We start from the raw sequence: 24851 nt of genomic DNA on the forward strand, positions 1-24851 counted from the left end.
TCCATCCCAAAAACCTCATTATCCTTAGACTGAATCCAAAAGTAAAAGTTGTGTGAACTTACAAACAGGCTTTATAACAGGGATTTTCAACCTTGGCGCTGTTGACATTTTGGACTGTATTATTTTTTGTGTGTTATTCTGCTGTTCTGTGCATTCTTGATTTCTACCCACTAGATGCCAGAAGCACCCTCGCAGCCGTGACAATCAAAAATATCTCCAGACCTCACCCAATGTTCCCTTGAAGGCAAAATTGCCCCTGCTTGAGAACCACTGCTTAATACTAATCAAACACTGCACTTACCCATTTTCATGTTGGAGTTTTACCTAAAAATTTAGTTGATTAAAAGAACTTCTGCTTAAAAAGTAATTGTTTGGAAGTATAAAGATTTCCATTTCTAGATCCTGGATTCGAATCTTGACACTACCCAACTAGCTGTTTGCCTTTATTTAACCCTTCTAATCAGCTGCTAACACAGGCCCTGGATTAAATGAGACAATTTAGGGAGCACAGCACTTAGGAGATGTTCAGTAAATCAAACCTACTATTTCTGTCAAGGCCTCAGGGGCCCGGAGCTCTTACCTGATCTCTGGAGATTTTTCCGGTAGCCACTAAGATTCAGCTGGGTGATAGTCTCCGATACATGCGCGACAGCCACCTGCACATGCTTTTCAGTGAAGTCAAAGCACCAGGAGAGGTTCAGCTCATCCAGTCTACACACCAGAGAGGCAATAAGTGAAAGCATAAAACCATCACACAGGAATGAGTTCTCTAGGCAACGCTGCCTCAAGCGGCAAAGCAAACACAAAGCCATAGATTCCTTTCCATTTTATGCACAGAACCTCTGCTGCTCTAAGCAGCTACCTTTGCTCACCTGAAACTGCCTTCTTCCCTCTAGACACCTTCCTCTGCCCTAAGTTTGCCTCAGTCAGCAAGGGGATCTGAGCCAAGGCCTGGGTAAATGCTGCCCCCTTGTGGAAATAAAGGGGAGCACACACTCCTCCCTTCCTCGGGGCTCAAACCTCATTCCAGAACAGGAAGTAGAAATTCCATCCTCTGTTTTTCTGAACCACCCAGGTTGTTAGCAAACACCTACACAGACTGAACAATGAGATGCTTAAAAGACTGATTCCCCATAAAGAGACACTTATGTTGCAAAAAGCTACTTCATCTTATTTGGCCTCTGCTAAATGAGCAAATGAGGGATTCAAAGAAAATGTCTAACCATCAAACCACACACCCTATTCATGGCATTCCTGAGAAAGATGTAGCTTTGATAACATTCTTATTGAAAGGCAATCTACTTGCATCAGAGCATTAAGGAGTCATAGGTACAATGCTATGAGATATATGTGGAGACGAAGGGATATTAAAAAGCCCGGATGCGCATGCACACACACGCATGCACACACACACACACACACACGCGCGCGCGCGCGCGCACACGCCCCGCCCAAACACACAGTGCTGTGTAGTCTGTGAACTGTGTCCCCCTCTCACTTGGTAATAACTGTACCTCTGCAGTCTTTATATACTAACATTAGGACACAATATAAAAGGTGTTTTGAATGGAATCATCCAAATTCACGATGTATATTTGCAATGTACCAAATTTAATCAAAAACTATTAAGTTAGGTATACAGACATTACAGGGGTAAAAACCTGACTGTAGAGTCAGGTATAATCAATTTCTCTCAACTACACTGTTGATAAACATATTATTGCCTTTTCCTTATTTTAACAGTAACAATGAAAAGGAATCACTACACAAGTATCCTTTGCAAACTTAATTGATTTGGCTCCTGCGTTTGGACAAAAAGTTTATAGAGGGCAAAGAATATTATTGCATTATCCAAATCAAGAGCTCGGAGTGAGAAATAGCTTAAGAAACTTCCCAATTCTATTCAGATGTGAGAGATAACTGTACATTTGAAACAAAAGCTTTAAAATAAAGTCTCAAATCTTTCCTACCTGGAACAGCTGCTCAGCAAAGTCTTCAGGGCAGATTCAGAGAATCCAGAGCACCCAGAAAGGTTTAGTCGCACTAAATTTGAGTTCTGTGCAAGATCACTGGAAAAGGGGAAAGTCAGCAGAATACCACTAAGACACTCTTATTCGATCAACAAGCATTCTGAGGATAGCAGGCTAGCGAAGTAGTTAAGCTGATAGGCCTTCAAGTCAGAAGTGAGTTTAAACTCACGTCTTACTATCTGAATGAACCTAGCTGGATGCTCTGCCTTAGTTTACTCATCTGTGAAATGGTAATATCAGTACCTTATTTTGTAGGGTTGTTAAAATTAAATGTTATAATTTAAAAAAGGGCTTAGCATAGTGCCTGGCATGAAGTACACAAGAAACATTTACCAACGTCCTTTTTAAATTTTAAAAAAAGCAATGCAATACACATATTTCCATTTTACCTATAAATGGAATTAACTTGTAAGCTAGCTTCTACTTATAAAGTTATTACCAGGTTCTTTCAATTAATGTCTCTCAAATTTGCCTTCTCTACATTCCCAAATGTCTCGTGTTATTGAAACTTAGTGATTAAGAGCAAAAGTTCTGGAATCACACAATATTGTCAAGTTCAAATCTTGGTTCTGCCACCTAGTAAATGTGTGACCTTGGACATATTATTCAGCCTGTGCCTCAGTTTCCATCTGTAAAAAGGGAACAATAAGAACATATTTCATGGGGTTGTGAGAATTACATGGGAATATCTTTAAGGAATTTCGTAATCAAAGGAAGTACTCAATAAATGTTAGCTGCTATTATTATTCTATTTTTCTCATCTGGTTTCATCATTTCTCACCCGAATGAACACAATGTCCTAATATAGTTTCCTCTATGTCCGATTGACCTTCCAAGGTGCCAAGCGAGTTAATTTTCTAAATTTCGACTCTGCCATGTTCCTTCCATTCTCAGAACCACTGCCTTCACTCCACGCTTCCTACAGCGCAGTCCGGACATCTCATAGTATGGCAGGGGCCCCTTATGACCAGGTCCTTGACTGTCCTCATCTCTTATCACTGCCCTCACTGAACCCTAGGCTCCAGCAATTCCCCACTACTCACAAGTTTAGAACCACATAGGCAGCTGTACCTAGACTGTTTGCTTCGCCCTATCGCGTGGAGATCTAACCAGCATTGCTTTAATACTTAGCTTAAGAGTCACCTCCTCTGAGAAGGTGGCCCTCCCTAAATTTCATTAGGTCTCTGCATGTTGCCACATATTCGCCAACATATTTAACAAACACGCTGCACTGTAATTATCTGTCTCTCCCATGAATGAGGCAGGGCCATGCCTTTATTCATTCTTGCATCTCTAGAACCAAGCACAAGGCCTGGCACACGGTTAGCAGGTATACTTTAGTTGCCTAGATGAATCCTGAAAAGTCTGCAGAAGCTGAAACACCACACTGGATATTTTCTGAGTCCCTCTGGATAGGGACAGAAGGGCACCCCAGTTATACTCAGGGAACAAAACTAACACGTAAAAACAACTGCCTTTGTGACATGCCCCTAGCTGCCACTCACTTGACAATGGGGTCCGAAAGCTGGAGACCTTCCAGGCTTAGATTCTGCAACTTGGAGCACAGAGACAGAATGCCATGGAGGGTAGACATATCGATGACTGAGTTCGACAGGTCCATGTGCTGTACACGAAAAGGACTGAACACAGAAGAGGCTCTGTAAGGAGGCTTGCAGGGCACATCCGGATCAGATCCCACCCTTCCTCCTTCTCAAATGCGCTGCCTATCACAACGAGACACTAAATGCAGTCCGAGCATTCGCTATCGTTTTGGTCATTAAACACGTCGCTCGTAGCTAATTCCCATCCTCATTCATTTTAAAATTCAAGAGGATTTTTGCCAAGTCAAGATGTTGCTACCAATATAGTCCAATTAGAAATTAATTAGTGGGGATCATGAGAATGAGCTGGATGTGACGAGGAGGTTATGCCTATGACTCCTGGTGAGGATGACGGAGTAGGTGGCAGTGGCGTTTACTAAAACAGAGGAGAAAACAGAAGAGCAAGTTGTAAATTGGGGCTAAGTTCAATGTTAGATATGCTAATATTGAGGTACCTGGAGAAAATATGGAAGTCTCTGGATCACCCAAAGTCTTTAGGTAGCCCAGCAGTAACCCTGTTAGTGTGTCTCTGAAACCTGTGTCATGTTTCAACACAAAGGCCCCATGGCAAAATAGGCAATTAATGTTTCACACTGCACTGATGACCAGTCACAGGCAATAGGAGGCTGGACATACCAAAAAAAAAAAGTTTTGTTCTGTTTTTCACCTCAAGATTTAGAAAGAGTTTTTCTGGGGATTTTTCTTTTTTACCTGAAATGTTCAACTAATGGTTGGTCCACAAATGATCGTGGGCAGCAGAAGGCAATCACCCCTCGAGACAGCAACCGCCCAATCACGTCTGGGTGCAGGTTTTTACCTGTGAGGTCTAAGGTCTGCCATAGAGACTCGTCGAACCTGGAAGAGAGGAGGTGCTCCGTTAGGTACGTCGGGGGTGCTTGACACCAGAGGCTCCCGATACCATTAGCGACAAGGAAGACACGGCCAATAAACCGACTTGAAGCAAATTTTGAAAAAAACCTTTGTTTTTTTAAGTTGGCTGTAAATTAGCTATGAATATTTCTTTATACATATTTCTAATTTAGATGGTTCAGTGCTGTCATTAGCAATGCAATGATCTGGACTCAGAGAATACAATTCAATTCAATTTGATAGCTTTAAACGTGTTTGTTGAAATTGCCTAATTGTTTATTGACTAGGTGAGTAGGTTCAGAATGGCCCAGATGGTCCCACTTGCCATTTTTAAGCATGAACAGTTTACCAGGATTACCCTAAATAACATAAAAATATAACTAAGAGAAGGAAAGTCAGAACTATTTTTTAATGAGTTATAGCTACTAGACATCTACTAGGAAAAAGTCATAGTTCAGCTGTTTTATATTCCCTTTTAAGCTTTAAAAAAATATATCTGTACAGACATGCAGAGAAATATATGTATACATATGAACTAATTGGAAAGGAAAAGGGAAAAGTATTACTTGGATTTTAGATAGTGTTTCTAAAGCAAAAAGGAGGTACCAAAATGTACTGAACACACAATAAAGGAACTTTAATGTTCACAGATTAATTCAACGTAACAGAAAAGGAAACATAAGATCAAGCACATGAGGGAACATTTTAAATGCCTACTAGAATTTTCTTTTTTAATACTGCTTGAAATAAGCAGACCACTGGCAACGGCTTAAAAATAATTCCAGAGAAAGAAATTGTCAATGTGGTATTTGACCTCTACTATTAAGAAGGCAGGACTGCAGTGCCTGGCACACAACAGGTGCTTAATAAATTGTCAGCTATTACTTTTATGGCATCTGAGATGAAGATTAATAGACTCTGCATGAAGAGGACAGCTCGCAGAAAAAGAAAATCAAAATGCGGATGCTTGGGTGAGGATGAGTGACCGTCAGCCGCCACCTGCTCCAGCATTGCTGGTATGCTAACCTCTCGGTGGCTCTTCTGTAAAAACCAACGTGTCCTATTTCCAGCACGTCCCTGAATGGAAGAGAAGGGGCTACTACTGTCTTACAATGAGATTCCTAGAAATGTGGAGGGAGGAGAGAGAGAGATGGCCGCGGGCTGGAAGGGGACGAGAAGGGGTGAAGATGGAAAAAAAAAAAAAAACCAAACGTTCAAATGGAAAAACAAAGCCTTTCCCCCTGCTTCTGGCCTGTTACTGCCTTTCTAGCTGACCAAGACTTTCCACATACAGCTCACTGTCCATACCCGAAAGGTGAGGCCCAAAAAACCAACAGAACACCAACAACTGTTGGCTGCCATGTGCCGAACACCTGCGAGAGTCAGGCACTGCGCTGGTGGCGTCTTCGTATTTCATCCTCCTAACTGCCCTGTCCTGTGGGTACCATCATCCCCATGTTATCTGCGGGAGATGAGGCTCAGAAGCGTCAAGCACCTCACACAGGTCACGCGGAGCCTCGGTGGCAGGGGCTGGGTGCACACTCAGTGTGTCGCCACAGCCCGTCCTCACTCCCACTGCACTTGCTGCCCAACCTGCCCGGCGCGAGGGACCGCTGTGCCTCACGCACCCCTGGAACCCCTACACTCTGCGTGCAGAGTCAGCGCCAAAGAGACGTGAGTCACAGCGAATACGACGAAAACAGGTTTTGAGAAAGGGGCTAAGTTGTCACCTCCTGGCAACCCCTCCCTTCCACTCTGAGATAAGACACTAATTATTAATAAAATCATGAAGCTACTTAGTTTGCTTTGTGCTACTATATTTTTCTTGGTTTTTAGTTTCCCCAGACCCAAATGAATGAAAAAATAACCCTCCTCTCCCTCACTTCCCCTGCAAACATCACGTGGGGTGAGAAATACTTACGCCAGGTGATACCACCTCTTACAGACGCTGGAGACCTTGAGGAGCTCAGGGAGGCACAGACAGGAAAAGACCCCTAAGAGCAGCTCGTCTGGAAGGGAGTCCCATGAAACACCTTTGCGAGAGAGAGAAAAGTTTTCTCTTACCCTGTCAAGTCTATTAACTCTTCATGTGCATAAAGGATACACAACAGTTAGCTTATGACAGGCATTTAACACAAATTGAATTACTCATCCCGCAATTGTTTTTCTGTTCACCCACCGTCTACGTACCCCAAAGTAAGCACCACGCTTTTCCAGCAAAAGAGAAAAGGGAAAACCAAGAAAACTTTTCCTTCACCTCCCGCCAATCTTCAGCAAGGACTATACGAAGGATGGTTCAGAGCAGGTCCCCACCTGTCCTCAGACCTCGTATGATGCCTAAGATGCCATGATGCCTCTGATCATGGAATGCTTCCTTTCGTTCTGAAGTGGTTTCAGTGGAGGATTTATCAAGTAGTGACCTTATTTAAAAGGCAAATGAAGCTTCTTTCTTCTTTCAGGTTTACAGAAAGCACTCAAAAGTCAATTTACTTCAAAGTGTAATGTTAAAAAGGTACTCTCATTTATTAATTCAACAAACACGTACTGAGCACCTACTGTGGTACCCGGGTCAGTTTAGGTTGAGCAATAAACAAGGCAGACAAAATACTCATGGAGTTTATATTCCAGTGGGAGGAAACATAATCACACACACACACACACACACACACACACACACACACACAAATGAGTAAATTAAAATAGACCATACACATAAGAAAATTATTAAATCACATAAACCGATTAGTGTTATGCAGAAAAATTAAGCAGGGTAAAAGACAGGATGAGGAGTAGGGGGCAGGTGTTCCAAGTCTGAACAGAATGGCAGGGAAGGCCTCACAGAGACGGCAATCCCTGAGCAGAGGCTTGAACAAAGCCAGGCAGCCAGCCCTGTGAGTCTTTGTGAGCTGTTCTACGTACAGGGAACGGCATGTGTGTTTTGAGGTACAGCAAGGAGTCCAGTGCAGAAAAACGGAGTTGGAGGAGGAGGGGAATGAGGTCACGCAGTGCTTTCTAAGTCAGGATGAGGTAGGTCTTCAATTTTGACTCTGAATGTGCTTAAGAGCCTCTAGAGAAATAACAGCATCTGGAGCTCAAGGTTCAAAAGGATCACTCGAGCAGCTGTGTTCACCATCAACTAGAGGGAGAAAAAGGTAGGTACGAGAAGAGCAATTTTCTTAGTCTTATAAAAGCAATCTCTACATAGCTATCTGACAAGTATTACATGTTTACATATGAATATGTAGAATGACGCACAAGATCAGGACAATGATCAAGACGGAAACAAGTAGGCACAAAAGAAACACTGAAAGAGTTGTTAGATAAGCTCGAACTTGCCTTCCCAGTCTCTAATTCCAACAGATCTTCTACACCAATTCTAGGGCAATCTTCTCCCCACTGTGATGGTTAATTTTATGTGTTAACTAGGCTGGGTCAAGGGATGTGAAGGTAGCTGGTTAAACACTACTCTGGGTGTGTCTGTGAGGGTGTTTAGGATGAGATTAACATTTCAATCAGGAGAAAGAGGAAAACAGACTGCCTCCCCCAAAGTGGGCGGGTCTCATCCCATCCAGGGGCTCATTAAAACACAACTCTGATTAAGGGAAAACTGGTTCTCTCCCTTCTCTGAGGAGCGGCTGGGTCTCCTCCTGCCTGGAGACCTGGGGCTGGAACTTACACCATCAGCTCTCCTGGTTCTCAGACTTTTGGATTGCAGATTTAGGGCCTTCTCAGTCTCAAAAGTCACTTCCTCAGAGGAGCATTCCCAGCTCATCAACATAGCCCGCCCCCCCCGCCCGCCCCCAGGCCAAATCTGCACATCCAGGACCTAGCACAATGCTTGGCACAGAACAGACATTCAAAAAGTCTTTGCTAAATCCATTATACCGTCTACTCTCCCTTCACGCCAACTATGAATGTGCTATATCTGTATTTATGTGAGCTGGTTAAACAGTTAACTCCTACAAAATCAGTGCCTAGGTCAGAGCCTAGCAATGAATATTAAAAAGTGCTCACTCAGTTGGTATTTCACAGAGGAATGACTGACAGCCGAGAGAAGAATGCTGGCTTTATTTTATACGAAGGCATCACTCTTGGCCTCTTAGGACACCAGTTTCCTCATTTGGAAAATGGCAAAGGTTGCCTATGGCTCCAATTCAGCAAACATTCCTGGGTGCCTAATTAATGCACTAGTGCTGGGAGCTGGGTGTAACCCAATGGCCTCACTGGGAGATGAACTAATAAACAAAAACATAAGCTAACATTTTAAACTGCCATTTACTGAAAGCCCTAAAAGTCTCAGGCATTTATTAAACCATGCCGACACTAGTCTTTGCAGCGACTCTGTGTACTAAGTAGTATTATCCCACTTTATATTTGAGGAAACTTGTCTCAGCGAGGGTAAAGAACCTCACCAAGGTGATAGCAACCATTAGGTGGCAGAGCCCAAGCGGCAAACGTGGTTCTGTTCTGCATGTTCCAAAGCCCATATCCCAATGCGAGGGCACAGAGCCACAAGAAGTGAGTGTCTGAAGCCTGGCCAGGTGGCAGAGGGCACTGCAGGTGGGGATACAATATCTGCAAAGGATGGCATGGTACTGTTGGCATTTGGGGAGAAGAGGCTGGAGACAAAAGACCAGGGCACGAAGGAAATGTCCTCTGTCAGAACAGGAGTAGGTTTTGAGGTGGGGGAAGGGACTTCAGAAGAAGCAACTATGACAAAAGGAACAAGGTCACACAACTAGCTGGTGGCAGAGTGGGAATTCAAACCCAGGTCTGACTCCAAATTGTGCCTTCTTTCTACCCCAGGATTCTCCAAGATTCTATGTTCTCTCTGTTTTGAGTAGGTGATGATCTTTAAGTTTGAGAAAGGAGAGAATTAAACCTGACTTGCTATGGAAAAAAAGAAATCAATCAGGGCTGGGAGGGAAGGGTGAAGGGAGAGGGCACAAAACAAACATGCCGATAGCTACCAATGTGTCGGCTGCCAGATGGAAGGAGCAATGGCCAAGAAAATGCACAGCCTCAGCCAGCAGCCAGATACCTGGGGCTCTACTCAGTTGACCACAGGGCGACAGTGACTCTAGGGCCCCTGGGTGGGGGTGCCGCAGCCTGAAACTGGCTGCTGTCCAAGCAGATGGGGCAGAAGTCTGTCTTCACATAGCTGCTCTGGCGGATGGTATCCAAGGCCTGTGATGTGCTTAATCTAATTTTACTTGCCATATTTCTCAAAACATCAACCATCTGTTTCCTGGATTCCTGACGACACTGCTGCCTGGTCTGCTTGCCTAGAGCGGATGAGAAAGTCCAGAACAGGTTTTCCTCCACTTGCTTCTTCTAAACCCCCTGGGGCTGTGCACCAGCCCGCACAGTAAGGGAAATAATTATCCAGCCTAAGGCCTCCAGTCTTCAACTACCTGGAAGCAGTGAAACATACTTCTGAGCCATGAAAGGGAAAAGCGGCCAGACTCGCAAACCTGCTAGTTGTCACCCTCAGCCACCACCATTTCCACTCATTCCTCAGGTGCAAACCCAGCTGTCCACTCCCATCACTTCATCACTGCCTGCACCCCTTAAACTCCTTTGGTAAGAGTGGCTTATGGGAGAGTCTTCCATGCGTTAGATCTTTCCAGGATAGACAGCCCCTCTTACTTGACATATTTATTTCTTGGAACATCACCTACACTCAAATTTAACTTAACACTGCAAAGTAATCTTAATTATAAACAAAACTTTGACTCTTAAAATTGCTCTTTAAGCATACATAAACAAATTATAGTTGAAGGGTAAGCAAGCCTGCTGCTCACACCTACCGTTTTTTGTGTATTTTTTTAAGGGTGGGGGCTCACTTCATGTTTGCTTTTGCTAGCTTGTTTTAAGTAGTAACAACCCGTGCTTCCTTTCTGTGAAGCTACAAACAGATTCTGCCATCTGAGATGAGTTTTCCTTCCTTTTCCCATAAATCAGAAAGAGAAAGCACTAGACCCTGACAGCTCTTTGTTTCTTGTTTTTCTTTTTTCTTTCTTTTTTTTGCTAGATAGGCAAAACTGAAAAAAGCAAAAAAGAGCAAAACAAAAGCAGGTCCTCAATGACCTCCTCAGCTCCACTCCCCTCAATTTCTGTAAGTCTTGCTCACCCCTAGGGCGTGGGAGGAGCAATGGAAAAACCATGGAAGTTAGGATTTGGAGAATAAAGTTCAGTATATAGGCCCTATGAGAGCAGGGTCTTTGCCTGTTAGGTTCATTGCTTGTAATCCTCATCTCTAGGATGACACTCAATAAATCTTTGCTGAATGAATACATGAATGAATGAATAAAAGCTACAGAGCAAAGAAACATGCCTGGAAGAATCTCAAAAAGACTCTATCAGAGCTGAGTTTTGGGAGCTGCAGGTAGAGATTCATTGATGAGTCATGAAATTAAGTTTGACCAGCACTGCTCTGAAAGAATAGGAAATTTTTTAGTACGGGGAAATATACTTTTGTGAAATTTGTTTCAGATATACCCAGGATTATAATGTAAACTATATTGCTTAATTGGTTGAAAAAATTGGAGGAAATGTGTTTGCCTGAGGGTATTACATCAGATTCCCAGGCTCAAGGCAAGACTTCTTGGATCAGAAACTCAGGAATTTTGCACTTTGAACAAGTTCCCTTGGGGATATCAGTACACTCTAAACTTTGGAGTCTCCAGTCTGCGAACCAGGGTAGGGTCTGGAATTTCAAGCAGTTTAATAGCCATGGAAGAGCTGATCCACAAATTAGTTCAATAGCATTTTCATGGCCATCTTCTGTCTGGAAGCAGAAGTGGGGAAGATGGGGGGATCAGGACAGGCATTTAATGACCATGGATAAAATGCAGTTGTCCTCTTTCTGCCCACTAATGACCTCACTATTGGCCGTTTCTTCCCAGCTCCTTCCACACACTCATCTCAAAGGCCAATCAGACCTGTTCTGGTATGGGTTGGTCACGTAGTTTTTATCTTCCAAAATAAATAAATAAAGTGAATTTCGTTGCCAGATGTGTGCCTGGCTTGGGGCCTGCAGGGAAAGACTGCTGGGTGAAGATGCAAGAAAAACTCAGCTCACGGCTACTGTCATCAGATCTCTATGTAAAGCAGGTGTGGCCTGTTCTACCCTAATCCTGGCAGAGCTGTTAGCCACCTGTCTGAACAACTGCACACAAAACTCCCTGGAATGATGATCCAGTACACTGGAGGCCCTGGCTCCCGCAGGCCCACTAGGAATCCTCTACAACAGCAGTCCCTCATCCTGCATCACTGAATCCACCTCTCCCCACTGCCCCCCACCAACTAACCAGTCTACATGGTGTGTAATTCCACACATATGATGTACACTATCAGCTTCCCTCCCTCCCTCCCTCTCAGGTAATAACCAACATAAAAACAAAGCTCGCTACTTCTCTTTTCACACAACTCTTTTCACTTCACACATATGTATTTGAAGTTAATTTCAACAATCTGGTCTCTGATTGGACCACTCCCAGATCCTTCTTTCTTTTCTCAGAGCCTCTGCTTTTGATGAGAAGGAGGATGATTGTCCACATCCAGTGGTGGTTTTCCCTTAGGAAGCCTTCTGTACCTGGGAAGCTTCAGGTCACTTTGGCACAAGTGGTTCCCTCCCTCTGGCTTCCTATAGCACTCACTACCTGAACTACACATCATCTGCTAGCTGCCATCTTTTGCTATGAGCTTCTCTTATTGTGTATTGTTTTTTCTCATCTTGACTTGTAATTGCCCAGAAGACAGCAACCACCCCTTAATCTTGACTTGTTTCCACAGTGCTTTGCTGTGAAAATGTCTTTTTTTATTTACAACTGTGTACGTGAATGTGGAAGGACATACAGCAGTTACACTCCATGTTAAAAGCTATCAGTGCTGGACAAATTAATAAATATCTATTAATTTAACCACATTTGGCTGGTTGAGCATCAAATTGCTAGTGCTGCATTCCGGATACAAAGTAAAGCAGTGATATTAAATTCTGAAGAAAAAAATTATCTACATTAACAGGTTCAGACTAACAGTATTAATGCAAAAAGTATAAGTGAAGTAGCCTTCCAAATGGATGTGAGAAATTTTGTTGACCCAAATAACTGGGTTTACTTACTGCTATGTTCAGGCAGCAGCTAAGGACCTTATATGCAGTCTTTCATTTAATCGTCACAGCAAACTATGAAGTGGGTATTATTTCTCCACTTCACAAAGAAACTAAGGCACTGAGAACTCAAATAACTTCCCAAGGCTGATAAACAGACTAGGGATTCAAACTCAGATTTGTTTGATTTTACTATAATCTTTTACTATCTTTTTAATTAATCCCACTCCTGATGTAGATTTCCAGACCATAAGGGTTCTCTTTCCTAAATAAAGGATCAAAAACCAAAAAAAAAAAAAAGATTTTTTTTTTTTTTAAAGCAAAGCAAGCAAGCAACCAACCAATCAACTCTTCTGCAAAGAAAGCTAGATGGGAGAATTTAGGCATATACTTATTTATCTTAGCTCTGCAAGACTTCATCTTTATTTCTTTAATCTGTCTCCTCTTCTCCAACATTACTCACCCGATTCCAATTTAGACTCTGATTATTCTTTAACCATTTCAATAGCCTCCTAATTCTGTTGGTTCCAGTGCCAGAATCTATCTACTATCAGTGTGAGAATCTATTTTGAATCTGGTCACTACCATATCTCTTAACAAGTCTCTAAGCTTCTACCATCAACCCCCTATGGTTTAGTCTCCACACATCAGTGTGTCATTTTAAAAGGTCATATCACAACTCTGCTCAGTATCACCTCTAGCTGATCTCCCACTACTCTCCCCTTTGCTCATTCCATTCTTGGAATATGTCTTTCTTGTTGTCGCTTGAATAAATATGATATGCTTCGCCCCAGGGTCTTCGCACTGGCTGTTCCCTATCTATGCTCTCTTCTCCAAGAAATTTGCAAGCACATTCCTTTGCCTCCTTTATTGCCTTTGCTTTAAGCTCACTTTCCAAGTGAGGCTTTCCCTTAATACCCTGTTTAAAATTGCAATCCATCTTCCGACCTGAGGATTTGCAATCCCTCTTGGCTTGTTCAATTTTTGTAGGTTTTTTTTTTTTGCCATAGCACTTACACATTCTAACATACTATATATATATATATATATATATATATATATATATATATATACACACATACACATACATGTGTATGTATATATACACACACCATATTTATTATGTTTATTGTGTCTTCTCTAGAACAGAAGCTTCATGAGGGTAGGAACATTTATGTTTTGCTCATTACTATTTTCTCAGCCCCTAGAACAATGCCAAGCACATGGTGTGTGCTCAGCAAATACTTGCTGAATTGTCTTAAATGACTTACTAAGAAGAAAAACTGATAACCCCTGGTCAATGAAACACACTATGTTTACCCTATGGCTTTGAGTACTCTTATGGTTCTGATCCACTTTGGGAAGCACTCATTCACCTACTTCAGAAGACTGGGAATGGAAAGCTATTAAGAGGGGAATGATGTGCTGAGTTCTTCATTTCAGTCAGTCCACTCTAGCTCCGGGGGATGGATCCAGGGAGGACAGGCTGGAATGATAAGCCCATTCAAATGTTCGGGCAAGAAATGATGAGAGCTTGAGAAATATTTAGGAGACAGAGGGAAAGATTCAATCTTTGGGTGGATGTTGGGGGATGGTGGGACTATGACTGACCCTCAGGTTTTTGGGTTGGGTGCCTGAACAGATAACGTTGGCAGTAATGGAGACAGATCATACCAGAAGAATCTCATTTGGAAGTGGACCTGAGGAGATTGTCTTAACATTCCACTTAGTTTAACATTCACTTTAGCAGTCTTTTGACAAATAACTAACGTCATTATGGCAAAATGCTCACCCAGGACTACAGAAGAAATAGCAAGAATACAAACAAAAAGAGTCCTACAAGATCATTGCTGTGTTCCCATTTATTAGTGGTACTTAGTTGGCCTTTGAGCAGGCAGCTTCCCTTCTACGGAAAAAGGCAGGAATATCTTCTCATGGGTCAAAATTTCACATAAGTTAAAAATCAATTGTCCACTAGAAGAGATATACCTATCAAGATTCCTACTGACTTCATTGACAATGAATTCCATTTCTTTGAGAAATAACTTCAGAATGAGGCCTTTTTAAAAAGGCCCCATCCTAAAGATCCCAGAATAAAGTTTTACCAGCAGAATAGTTCAACAATCTCTTCCGTGATCCACAGTTTTACCCTCATACCTTACCTGGAAAGTTCTCTCGATTTAGCTTGGGTCTGCGGGCAATCACAAAGTCCTTGTCATTCCCTTTGCTCTTAAGCCGTTTGCGTGGGGGGCTCTGCGGGTGGCTCAGGTTTGAGAGCAGTTCCTGGGGGATGTTCTCACTGTCCACCTCCTCTTTCTCCAGAGTGGAGACCCCCATGCCCGACAGCAGTTCAGAAGTCTTGCTAGAATCCCATCCCCAAGTAAAGCTGGTGGTAACGTTGCTACTCTGGTCGGGAATCTCCTGGAGGTGTTTCCTGCAGAAATGCACAATAGCCCCAGTTCCTTTCAGAAACACACCCATAAATAATTGGTAGGCCCAAAGGAAACTGCAAGTTATGCAATGTAGAAAACGTTCACAGCAGCTAACAGAACTGCATATTTTATGTGTCGGCGGCAAGTTCCCAAGAATGAAAGATAAAATAACCGAACAAATGGAAAAAGCCTTTTGATTTACGATCATGCAGAAGGCCCGAAAAATTTCTTAAAGTGGAGAGAACAGACAAGGGGGGTAATCATACAGCAATTCAAAACAGTAGCAGAAAAGCTCAATAAGGAAAGTCAAATGAAACCACATTCTGATCACCGCACTAAAGCATCCATCCATTCACACTTTCCTAAAAAGGGGCTATGCCATTCGCATTAAAGTATTAGTAATATTAGCGAGAAGCAATATTCGTGGCCTAAATGAATTTAGACGGTCCATTCATGTCCTGCCCCTTTTTGTAATCGGTTTAACCTGTGCATGGCGTCCACAGGCTCTGGAGTTTTAAATGCGTGCATTAACTGCAGAGTTGCCCGCCTCCCGGATTCCCGCTTTGGCGCGCGGCGGTCCAAGGCTTGCGGCTCCGGCACCCAGCAGCGAGACCCGCCAACTCTAGCAACGTTCCATCCACGCCGCGCGCGCAGAGCTCTTCTGCTTGATCTCCGCAGCTGCCGTCTGCGGCCCCGCTGCCTGCTGGGAATTGTAGTTTCTGTCCTGCCCTGCAGTTCGGCTGGCTCGCCACTATTTCCTTTGCAGCTCCGCCAGCCTTCAAGATACCCATAACTCCCCGCGCCTCCGGGGCTAGACGGCCCACAGGGTAGGCGGGGAAGCGGAAGTGGGAGGTGCTCAGGCTGACTGGAACATGTCAGCCGCTTGACGGGGACCGGGTTTTCCTTTTTGGGGAACCCGCAGGCCTTCTGGTGACCACCACCACTGCCATAGCCTCAGAGCGTGGGTCCCAGACTCTGGACGGCTGTGGTGGACGAGGAGTTTCCCGGTCATTCTAGATGCTGTCTGGCGAGATCGGACGGTGAGCCTGAGGGGGTGAGCGCGAAGCACTTTGGGGTCTGGGGTCTCGGGCCGAGCGCAGGCAGAGATAGAGAGGACTCCTAGAACCCGGAGCGGCTGCCGCTGCGATCCCCACGTCCCCAGCAGCTGAGTAGAGGCGGTGGCCCCGCCTGCCGGCCAGGTGCGAGGCTGCGAGCCGCTGGCGTCACACCTGTTCTCTCCTGTGTCCAGAAGCTGCGGCCCTTATAGGACTGGGTGTGTGATGTGGAACCTTTTCTCATGTGTAAAATAGGCGCTACGACAACGACGCTCATCTCACAGGCCTGGAAGGAGGGTCAAATCAGATAATACGTGTGAAGGCGTTTTGTGAATTCTAGAGCAGTTTGAACGAGAGGCGGTGGCTTAATTTTAGGGGAGCAGGAGACCACAGGGGTTCCTTTGTGCAGTGGGAGAGCTACGCATCCCCTTCTAGCCTTGACAAGTCTTATAAATGCTAGCACCGGAACAAGTAAGATGACTCTGTGTTTGCAAAGGGCTTTACAGTGCAACGCTGGAGCCACCAGCAAAGCCATTCTGTTGCTTTCGTTCTACCGCCTGCGTCGCCTCTTCTAAAAGGGAGCTGCTTTTAGCCTATCTGAGTAGAGTTTGGAAGCGATTAGAGCTGAGAGTGTGCCATATTTCAGGTAGGATGACCATGCGAAATCCATTGTGCAAGCTATACTATGACCGTGACCCTGGGCAAACAATGGAAGAGAAGGGGAATACCAATCCTGTTGAAAATGGAGAAGATTTATAAGGTTCACAAGTATGCAGGCAGCGTCATCACAAAAACTACATCAGTATGGTCTATGACAAACCATATTTCTTTAAATGATTCACTGTATACTGGAATTAAACCTTCCTTGCCCACGTATGTGTTTGTTTCAGGCTTGGTGCTTAGCTTGAAAAGTAAATACCACCTCTTGACAGAGAAAGGTATTCATGAACCTTTAGTTTGTTCTTGAAAGTAGGTGAAATTGGTGTAAAAAAGGAATCTGGCCACAAATTGATTTGGATTGAAACTAGGCTAAGAATAACGAGGCTGAATATTCAGAATTCATTTAACTAATGTTATATGGAAAATGTTATTAAATGCAATATTTCGATTTTTTACAGAGACTTACCTTTATGTTACTTAGGCTAAAGGGAAATCAGTTGCCTTAGTTTGAAATCTACATCCTTTCTCTTAAAATTGCAAGTCATTAGAGAATTTATTTTTAACAGAAAAAGTTATAGTCTCCTTTAGGAAAGTGAACAGACGGAGCTTATAAGCTAATGTAGGAGAAAGAATAAACAAGAAAAAAACTATTTAAAATGCCATGACGAGAATAAACAAAGTTTTGACACATAAAGTAATTGGGAGAGGCCACTTTAAATATAGATCTTATAGATAGGAAAGTCTACTACATAGGATGATTCTCAATTTAAAGATGAGAAATATTCTCATGCTAGGATTCAGCTATTAGTTGCCTGAGAACTAGGGAACATATCTAGTTCTCAGAATACTTGAATTATCCGAATTGGTGGACATGAGGTCCTGTATAGAATTTTAGAGAGAACCTGTCAACTATGAAAATTGGTCTTCAGATTCTGGAATAGATATTTCACTAATAGTTTGTTTTGGTAACAGAAAAACCTTAGCTTGCTGAAATGTGAATACTTTTTTCTGCATTCCTTCTAATTATGGCTGTTCTCTTAATATAGTAAATAAAAGTTTAAATTGGTACATGTGATTCTGTTTAATATAAGGAATTGTGTCCATTGAAGACTTGAGATTACTAGCTATGTTAGAAATTGATGTCTGGTGTTTTCAAGAACTGCATTATGATTGCAACTGATGTAGATTGTTTCACTTTTCTGACTAATTGTATTCATTTAATCTTACTCAGCACACCTTATGTCCCATTTTAATGAGAGAGGTATACTCTATTTCTAGAAGTGGAATTACTGGATCAGTATCTAGGACAAATGAACTATAATTTTTTTTTTAATATCTACAAATGACATTAGAGTGAGTAATTTCTGGTACTCTTTGGAAAATTCAAAATACGCAGTGACTTTGTAAACTGGGAAAGTGTTTATCATACAAAGGGAGAAGGACGTCATTTACAAGATAGTTAATATTTTCAGGGCCCAGAAGGAGCCAAAAAGGACTGGAAATTACATTTGACTATAAGCTTTATCTATATTCAGTGGTATATTAGTGTTCTTGAAAATCAAACATGACAAAAGAGATTCAATTTAAATAGAAAGACGACGTGCTTTTTCCTTTGCTCTATCATAGCATGGGGTAAATCTTGATACCTTTAGGTTTTTTTTTTTTTTTAATAATGTTATTTAGCTCAGGGGAGCAAAAGACTAAGAAAGGTTCTTCTCAATTTTGATTTTCTCTGTTTTCTTCTTTTCCATGTAGATTAGAGTGATACATTACCCTTAAGTAATGGCTGTCTTACCTACAATGTAAAAAGGCTTAGTTAAATTCTATATTAATCTTAACTTTCTTCACGTTCTACCTTGATATATCTAAGGGCATAATTAATAGGAGAATATTTGTAATTTGTTCATTATAAAACCTGAACCAAAAATGATTTAAACAGTTTAAATCGCATTAAGAAAGTATGTCTGGACTGTAGAAGAGACTGTGTAATTGTGAGCTAGGCTCTATAGTCAAGATGCCTGGGTTTGAATCTCAGCTCTAACCATTTGTGTGCCCTTTTCTCTGTTATTAAACAAGAATACTAATAGTTCTTTCTTACTAGGTTAGGAGGTTTAATTTGATTAAGCATGCTAGCACATGCTTGGAATCTAGTAAATTCACAGTTAGCTATTTCTTTTTTTTTAAGTATATTTTTATTAGGAAGAATTCTAAGGATTGTTCCCTAATGACCAAAATAAATCTGACAATCTCTTCACCTGAAATCTTTAAGAATCCGTTAAAATTCTAGTTGTTCTCTTCTTACCTGCTTACATGGTTGCAACCTCTCCTTGCCAAAGGTGCAACTTTTTATGTGTCCATCTTTCTTCAGAAAGGCTTTTCACACTGTGGAATTCAGTTCACCTGGTTGGTTTGCCAGCTAAGCTCATTTTTGAAGATGGCTTCAAAAAATGCTATATGACTTTTTCTGCATTTTTAAAGGGGAAGTGAAATTTCTTGTGGTATTCTATCTGTATCCTAAGCTGAGTTGTCTCTTCGCCTGAAATCTTTAATCATGAGAATATTGATAGTCTTTTTGGAACTATTAATTTTGATTGGGAGTAGAACATTGTTGCCTTTCATCATTCACATCTTGTTCTGATTCTTTTTCTTTAGTAAGATCTTGAGTTGTCTCCTACTTGTTACTATTTCACATAGCTGAGTAAGGATACACATTTTAAGTTAACACAGTCCGATTCTGACGAATCATTAGATTCTACATGGAAATTTTTCATTCAGTTGCAGAATCTTAGGTTTTGATAAAATTTTTGGTTGTTCAATTGCTACCAATCTTCTCTCTCTCCTTCCCCTCTTCCCCCCTTCCCTCCTTCCCCTTTCTCCCCCCTTCCCTATTCCCCTTCCTTCCTTCCTTCCAGCTATTTCTTCCTTCCTTCCTTCCTTCCTTCCTTCCTATCTGTTTCTTATCTCTTTCTCTTTTTTAATGCTTCAAATTCCAAATTCTTAGCCTCTAAATTCTCCTCTTAAAGTGTGTTTAGCCTGAAAACTCATTATCAGCCATAAGTACTTAGGAAACAGTAATCCAAGTCAGTAACAACATGCTAATTATGAAAGGCATTTGAAAATAATATTCTATAATATCCCGATGATTGGTAAAAGACTGAGTTGGATTTTAAATGTTTAAGACTTTCAGAACTGGTATTTTGAAATACTGAAAGGTAGAACATGCCTGCATATAAGGTGCTTAAACTTGATTGAAAGAATGAAGTAGCGTTTTGATTTTGAGTAAAATCTACTTTTGCTGCTGTTGTGTTAATGCTAACCTATGATAGCTTTCTCTTTGTCATTTTTAATCACATGGGACTAAATTTTGATTTGCCTTCAGATTTTAGCATTTTTAAAAAATTTTTGTCATTAGCGTAAAAACATCATTTTAATATTTGAGGAATACTATTAGGACCATTGTTGTGGTCAGAGACATATTTTGACTTTTGCCTTTGAGTATATTTTTGCACAACGCACATGTTCACAGTTCAGCAAATGATCCATTTTGATCCACCTGCATTTTGATTATCTGCCTAGAAGAATGGCATTGTCCTTCTATATGACATTGGTGTGTCAAATATATCTTTTTGATATGGCTCTAAGAGGTGTTTTGTCTCTTTACAATGGTTAGATGAAGGGGTATTTGGGCTACCATATAGATCTGGGGGGGTAATCCCAGTTCGTCAGGTAAGGCAAGGGGAGCAATTTCTGTGAGCAAAAATCAGTTTTTGTTCTATAGGGATGAGGGTGAGCCCAGGCTGTGGTAACCACAGAGAACGAAGAGCAAAAGCAATGGGTATCCATTCATAGCTTTTTGGGGAAAGACCATAGGGTAAAACTATGCTTTGTGACCTTTGGGGTAACTAGTTGTCTTTTAGAAGCCCGTGATATGAGGGAGGTAAAGATTAGCAACAAGCATTTATTGAAGACCTATTCTGGAACTCCTACTTGGTGTTTTACTTTTATATCTCATTTGATCTTCATAGCAATCTGTGCGAGGTGGTTATCCTCATTTAACAATTTAAATTGCATGAAGTTACACAATTATTAAATAGAGTTGATATTTGGAACCCAGATTTACCATGGTATAATAAAACATTTGTATTTTAAAATAGTTGTAATTTTCATCACAACACCACAGCAAAAAAATTTTTTCTAGTTGCTATGTGTTTTACTTTTATATTACTATATTGATTTTTAAATAATTTTTAAATTACAAAATAATACATGCTCATTATTAAAAATTAGAAGCACACACACAAGAAAGCACAAAGGAAATGGAAGTCACCTCTTTATAGCTTTGTGACAACCACTGTTAGCATTTTGGTGTATACTTGTCCATGCATATTTGTGTGATTCTTATATATACTTCCTCAGATCCCACCCATGTCTCTTCTGACATATTTAAAGTGTCTCTCTGGATCTCACCTTTCTTCTGGCCTGGTGGAATTTGGTGGGCTCCTTTAATCACTCTCTGCACTGGAGTGTTTCTGTTAGGTAGTTCTTGACTCAGGCACGGGTCTCTGCTCCCAACAGTCATTACTTGGTTAACAGGATTAGTGATTTATGAAACCCTCGGCTGCTTTTCTCAAAAAGGCAATGGACAACAGTGAGACTAGTGGATATATTTAAAACTTCCTGGACTATTTAATACAAATATTTAAGTTGTTTCTATGTTTTCATGTTTAAATAATGCTGCTGTGAAAAATAATATTGTAGGTAACTTTTTATTCCCATTTTGGTTTTTCTTTATTTGAAGAGGAATTGCTAGAACAATGGGTATGTACCTTTTTAAGGTCTTCGATACATATTGCCAAATTGCTGCCCTCACTGGCAGTGAGTTTTTTTATAAGCCAAACTTGAGTTGTTCAGTTTTTATTTTTATTAGATTTTAATTTACAGTTATTTTATGAATTTAATATACAAGTAACTAAATCAGATAGAGAAGAAAAGAAGGCATCCCTAGCTTCAAACAGAAAGTTATTCAGCTGAAATAACCAAAACAGGCTATAGAAATTCATATGGAAACTTGGAAAGTACTATCGTTCTGGACTGTAAAAAAAAAAAAGTGCTATCATTCTGCTATCACTTGAATTTAGGTACAAGGTTAAAGATTATGGACTTTAAAACTATTATTTTCTCCTATCTGGTTAGGGAAACCCCAGTTTTCATTTCCAACTTCATGGGACCTGTATCATAACAACACAATAGGCGTTTTGCCTAACCTTGTATCATAACAACACAATAGGAGTTTTGCTTTAACAGAAATAGATGATGTAGTAAACAGACTAATAGACCCCTATGCCTTAATTCCTGGAACTAATAAATAGGCCTTAATTCCTGGAACCAATAAATATGACTAGCTTATCCAGATGACCTAGTGAGATCAGATGAGCCCTTAAAAGCAGAGTTTTCTCCCAGCTAAAGGCGGAAGAGAGTCAGATTCCAAGAATGAGAAGGATTTGACAAGCCATTCATTTCGGGTTCTGCGATACACAGGGCCACAGGCAAAGACTGGAAAGAGGCCTCTAGAGCTAAGGGCAAATGCCAGCTGACAGCCAGCAAGGAAATGAGAATCTCTATCCTATAACCATAACAAACTGAATTTTGCCAGTAGCGTGAATGAATTTAGAAATGTATTCTTTCCCAGAATCTCCAGAGAGGAACACAATCCTGCTGACACCTTGATTTCAATTTTGAGAACTCATTTCAGCCACACTGTGCCTAAACTTCTGACCCACAGAAACTATGAGGTATCTGACCCATATAAACTATGAAATATGGGTGGTGGTGTTTATAGTAGTTGTTTACAACAGCAATAGAAGACTAATACAGTGAGTATGGGGGGAGATGTAACAAATCATTTATTACTAGAATAAAGGATCCATAATTCTGTTCACTTATCTACATCATTTAAAGTACTGGCTGTGAATCATACTGAAAAATTGACAGCCATAGTAAAAAATATTATTAGCTACTAGTAAGTTTATAACTGATTTTGTTATTTGCTTATGCCCATAATCTTACACCTAACTATTATTGATATCTGTATATATTTCATTGTTGTCTTATTTTTTATGCGTAATATGTAAAAATGTGTGAATCTAGTTTTTAAATTAATGTTTTGGCAATTTTCTAATGTTATTAAATAATCTTGACAAACATCATTTCTTATACTTCAGTAATATTTCATCATTTGGTTCTGCCATACGGTAGCATTTTCTTTGTAATCTCTAATAGTCTTTTTCTATGATTGTCATATTCTTTACACTGGACAATTTCAGGCAAATAAGTAAGTCAAACCATAAAGGAATTTTCAGATAATAATTATGTTAAATTCACATTGAATGATATTTTTTTAAAGCTAGATCCTGAAGCTTGTCACGGTTTTTATCAGTACATCCTACATCGAGCTATCGCTTAACCACTTAATCTATTCTTGGCTTTAAAATAATCTGTCTCTTCCTCTCTCTCTTTTAGAGAATTTTAAGTAATGAGTTATGGATGACTTAGAAAACTTTATTTTATAAAATATTTAATTTCCTAGGATCTAGTCAATAGTGTATTTGTAAAAAATATTGTTAGAATTTATACCATTAAGAAACAAGCTCCAAATGACACTGCATTGAAACTGTTCACATCTAGTATTTTTATTTTGTTGTATTTTTAGAACTAGTGCAATTTTTGTTAATTTTTTCCAGAAGATAAAATTTACATGAAATTTTAAGACATGCTTTAAAAAATAAGATAAAGAACTTGAGAGTAGGAATTATCCTTTTCATCTTATTCATAGTCCATCATAAAGCCTGATAGTTTTCCAAAGAATTTATTAATTTATTAATAAATATTTAGGAAATTCCCATTAGGTCATTTCCTATCTTAATACTGCATTTTTTTTTTTTTTTTCAGTTTACAGATATGATTCAGTCCTGTACGTGAATTACTTTGGTTGGTCAGAGTGAACATTCAATAATGAGTGGTGCAGCTTTGGGACTCGAGATTGTTTTTGTCTTTTTTCTGGCATTATTTCTACTTCATCGATATGGAGACTTTAAGAAACAGCATAGACTTGTGATTGTCGGAACACTGCTAGCTTGGTATCTCTGCTTTCTTATTGTCTTTATACTGCCTCTGGATGTTAGTACGGTAAGATGATACTGATTTTCACAATTTAAAGGGCATCTGTAATCATAAAGCATGTTCGAGATATGTTAGTTCTTAAGACAGCTAAATTATATAAGGTTATACTTACAGTTTGAATTTAAATTTTACTATATGAATTTGATTATTAAAAAGCATAGCCAGAAAGGTAATTTAGGATGAATAGGTTGATACACTCCAATATCCTCTAAGTACTTGGTAACCTTTTGATTTTTGTTATTAAACCATGCATTTGTTGCTTTAGACGATATACAACCGGTGCAAGCATGCTGCTGCAAACTCAAGCCCTCCTGAGAATAGCAACATTACAGGATTGTCTGCACCTGCTACCCCAGTTGCAAGGTATCTTTTTTTTTAATATTGTAGAAGAAAAATTGTTTTAAAACTCAGTTTTTACCATCGAGATTTTATATGTGTAAAAATTTATCCTCATTCTTTTCCCCTCTTTCCCCTACCTCCATCTCATCCTAAAAATCCTAGTAGATTTTTAGTTACCTTGTATTCTGTTTAAATTTAAATCTTAAGTAAATTTGAAATATTTGTTGGTATATAAGGCTTTCTGTAGATGCTAATGAGAAACTTGGTGAAGGCCTGATTTTGTAGTCTTGGCTCTACCCCTTACTAAGAATGTGACTTCCAAAAGCTATTTTAATTCCCAGCCTCTCTCTTGATCTAAAAAATGGGGCATGCATTTTCTTTTTTGCCTAATACACAGAGCTGTAATAAAGAATAAGGAATTCTGTATGTGGGATATGTTTTTCATATTGCACATCTTTTGAAGTCATATTTTAGACTAAAAATGAATAAAGTTCGAATTACCAAAAGGTTGTATTGAATTCATATCAAACTTTCAAGTGAAAAACTAATAAATGTTGACTGTAGCTTTTTCC

The 24851-nt window shown here is 40.4% G+C and overlaps 2 protein-coding genes across 13 annotated transcripts in view; one reads left to right on the plus strand and one right to left on the minus strand.

Annotated features, from left to right (window-relative positions):
* Positions 1–15729, minus strand: part of SKP2 (S-phase kinase associated protein 2) — a 49070-nt gene extending 33341 nt beyond the window's left edge. For 2 of the 4 annotated variants that reach the window (XR_005648631.1, XM_039842670.1), the window contains exons 1-7: positions 15531–15728; positions 14777–15048; positions 6423–6534; positions 4343–4486; positions 3536–3670; positions 1971–2069; positions 581–711 (exon numbers count right to left, since the gene is read on the minus strand). Coding sequence is in view for 3 of the 4 variants with exons in the window: in XM_039842670.1 (XP_039698604.1) it covers positions 581–711; positions 1971–2069; positions 3536–3670; positions 4343–4486; positions 6423–6534; positions 14777–15048; positions 15531–15574 (937 nt within the window). In the remaining variant the exon portion in view is untranslated. Of the gene's footprint in view, positions 1–580; positions 712–1970; positions 2070–3535; positions 3671–4342; positions 4487–6422; positions 6535–14776; positions 15049–15530 lie in introns of all 4 variants that reach the window. The other 2 variants (XM_039842669.1, XM_039842668.1) reach the window with 2 other exon arrangements.
* A 140-nt stretch (positions 15730–15869) lies between these two features.
* Positions 15870–24851, plus strand: part of LMBRD2 (LMBR1 domain containing 2) — a 50976-nt gene continuing 41994 nt past the window's right edge. For 4 of the 9 annotated variants that reach the window (XR_005648630.1, XM_039842650.1, XM_039842654.1 and 1 more), the window contains exons 1-3: positions 15870–16086; positions 23710–23946; positions 24206–24303. Coding sequence is in view for 8 of the 9 variants with exons in the window: in XM_039842650.1 (XP_039698584.1) it covers positions 23773–23946; positions 24206–24303 (272 nt within the window). In the remaining variant the exon portion in view is untranslated. Of the gene's footprint in view, positions 16101–22450; positions 22554–23709; positions 23947–24205; positions 24304–24851 lie in introns of all 9 variants that reach the window. The other 5 variants (XM_039842655.1, XM_039842658.1, XM_039842652.1 and 2 more) reach the window with 4 other exon arrangements.

The sequence above is a fragment of the Pteropus medius genome, unplaced genomic scaffold, assembly GCF_902729225.1.
Source record: "Pteropus medius unplaced genomic scaffold, Ma_sr-lr_union100, whole genome shotgun sequence".
Lineage (NCBI taxonomy): Eukaryota > Metazoa > Chordata > Mammalia > Chiroptera > Pteropodidae > Pteropus > Pteropus medius.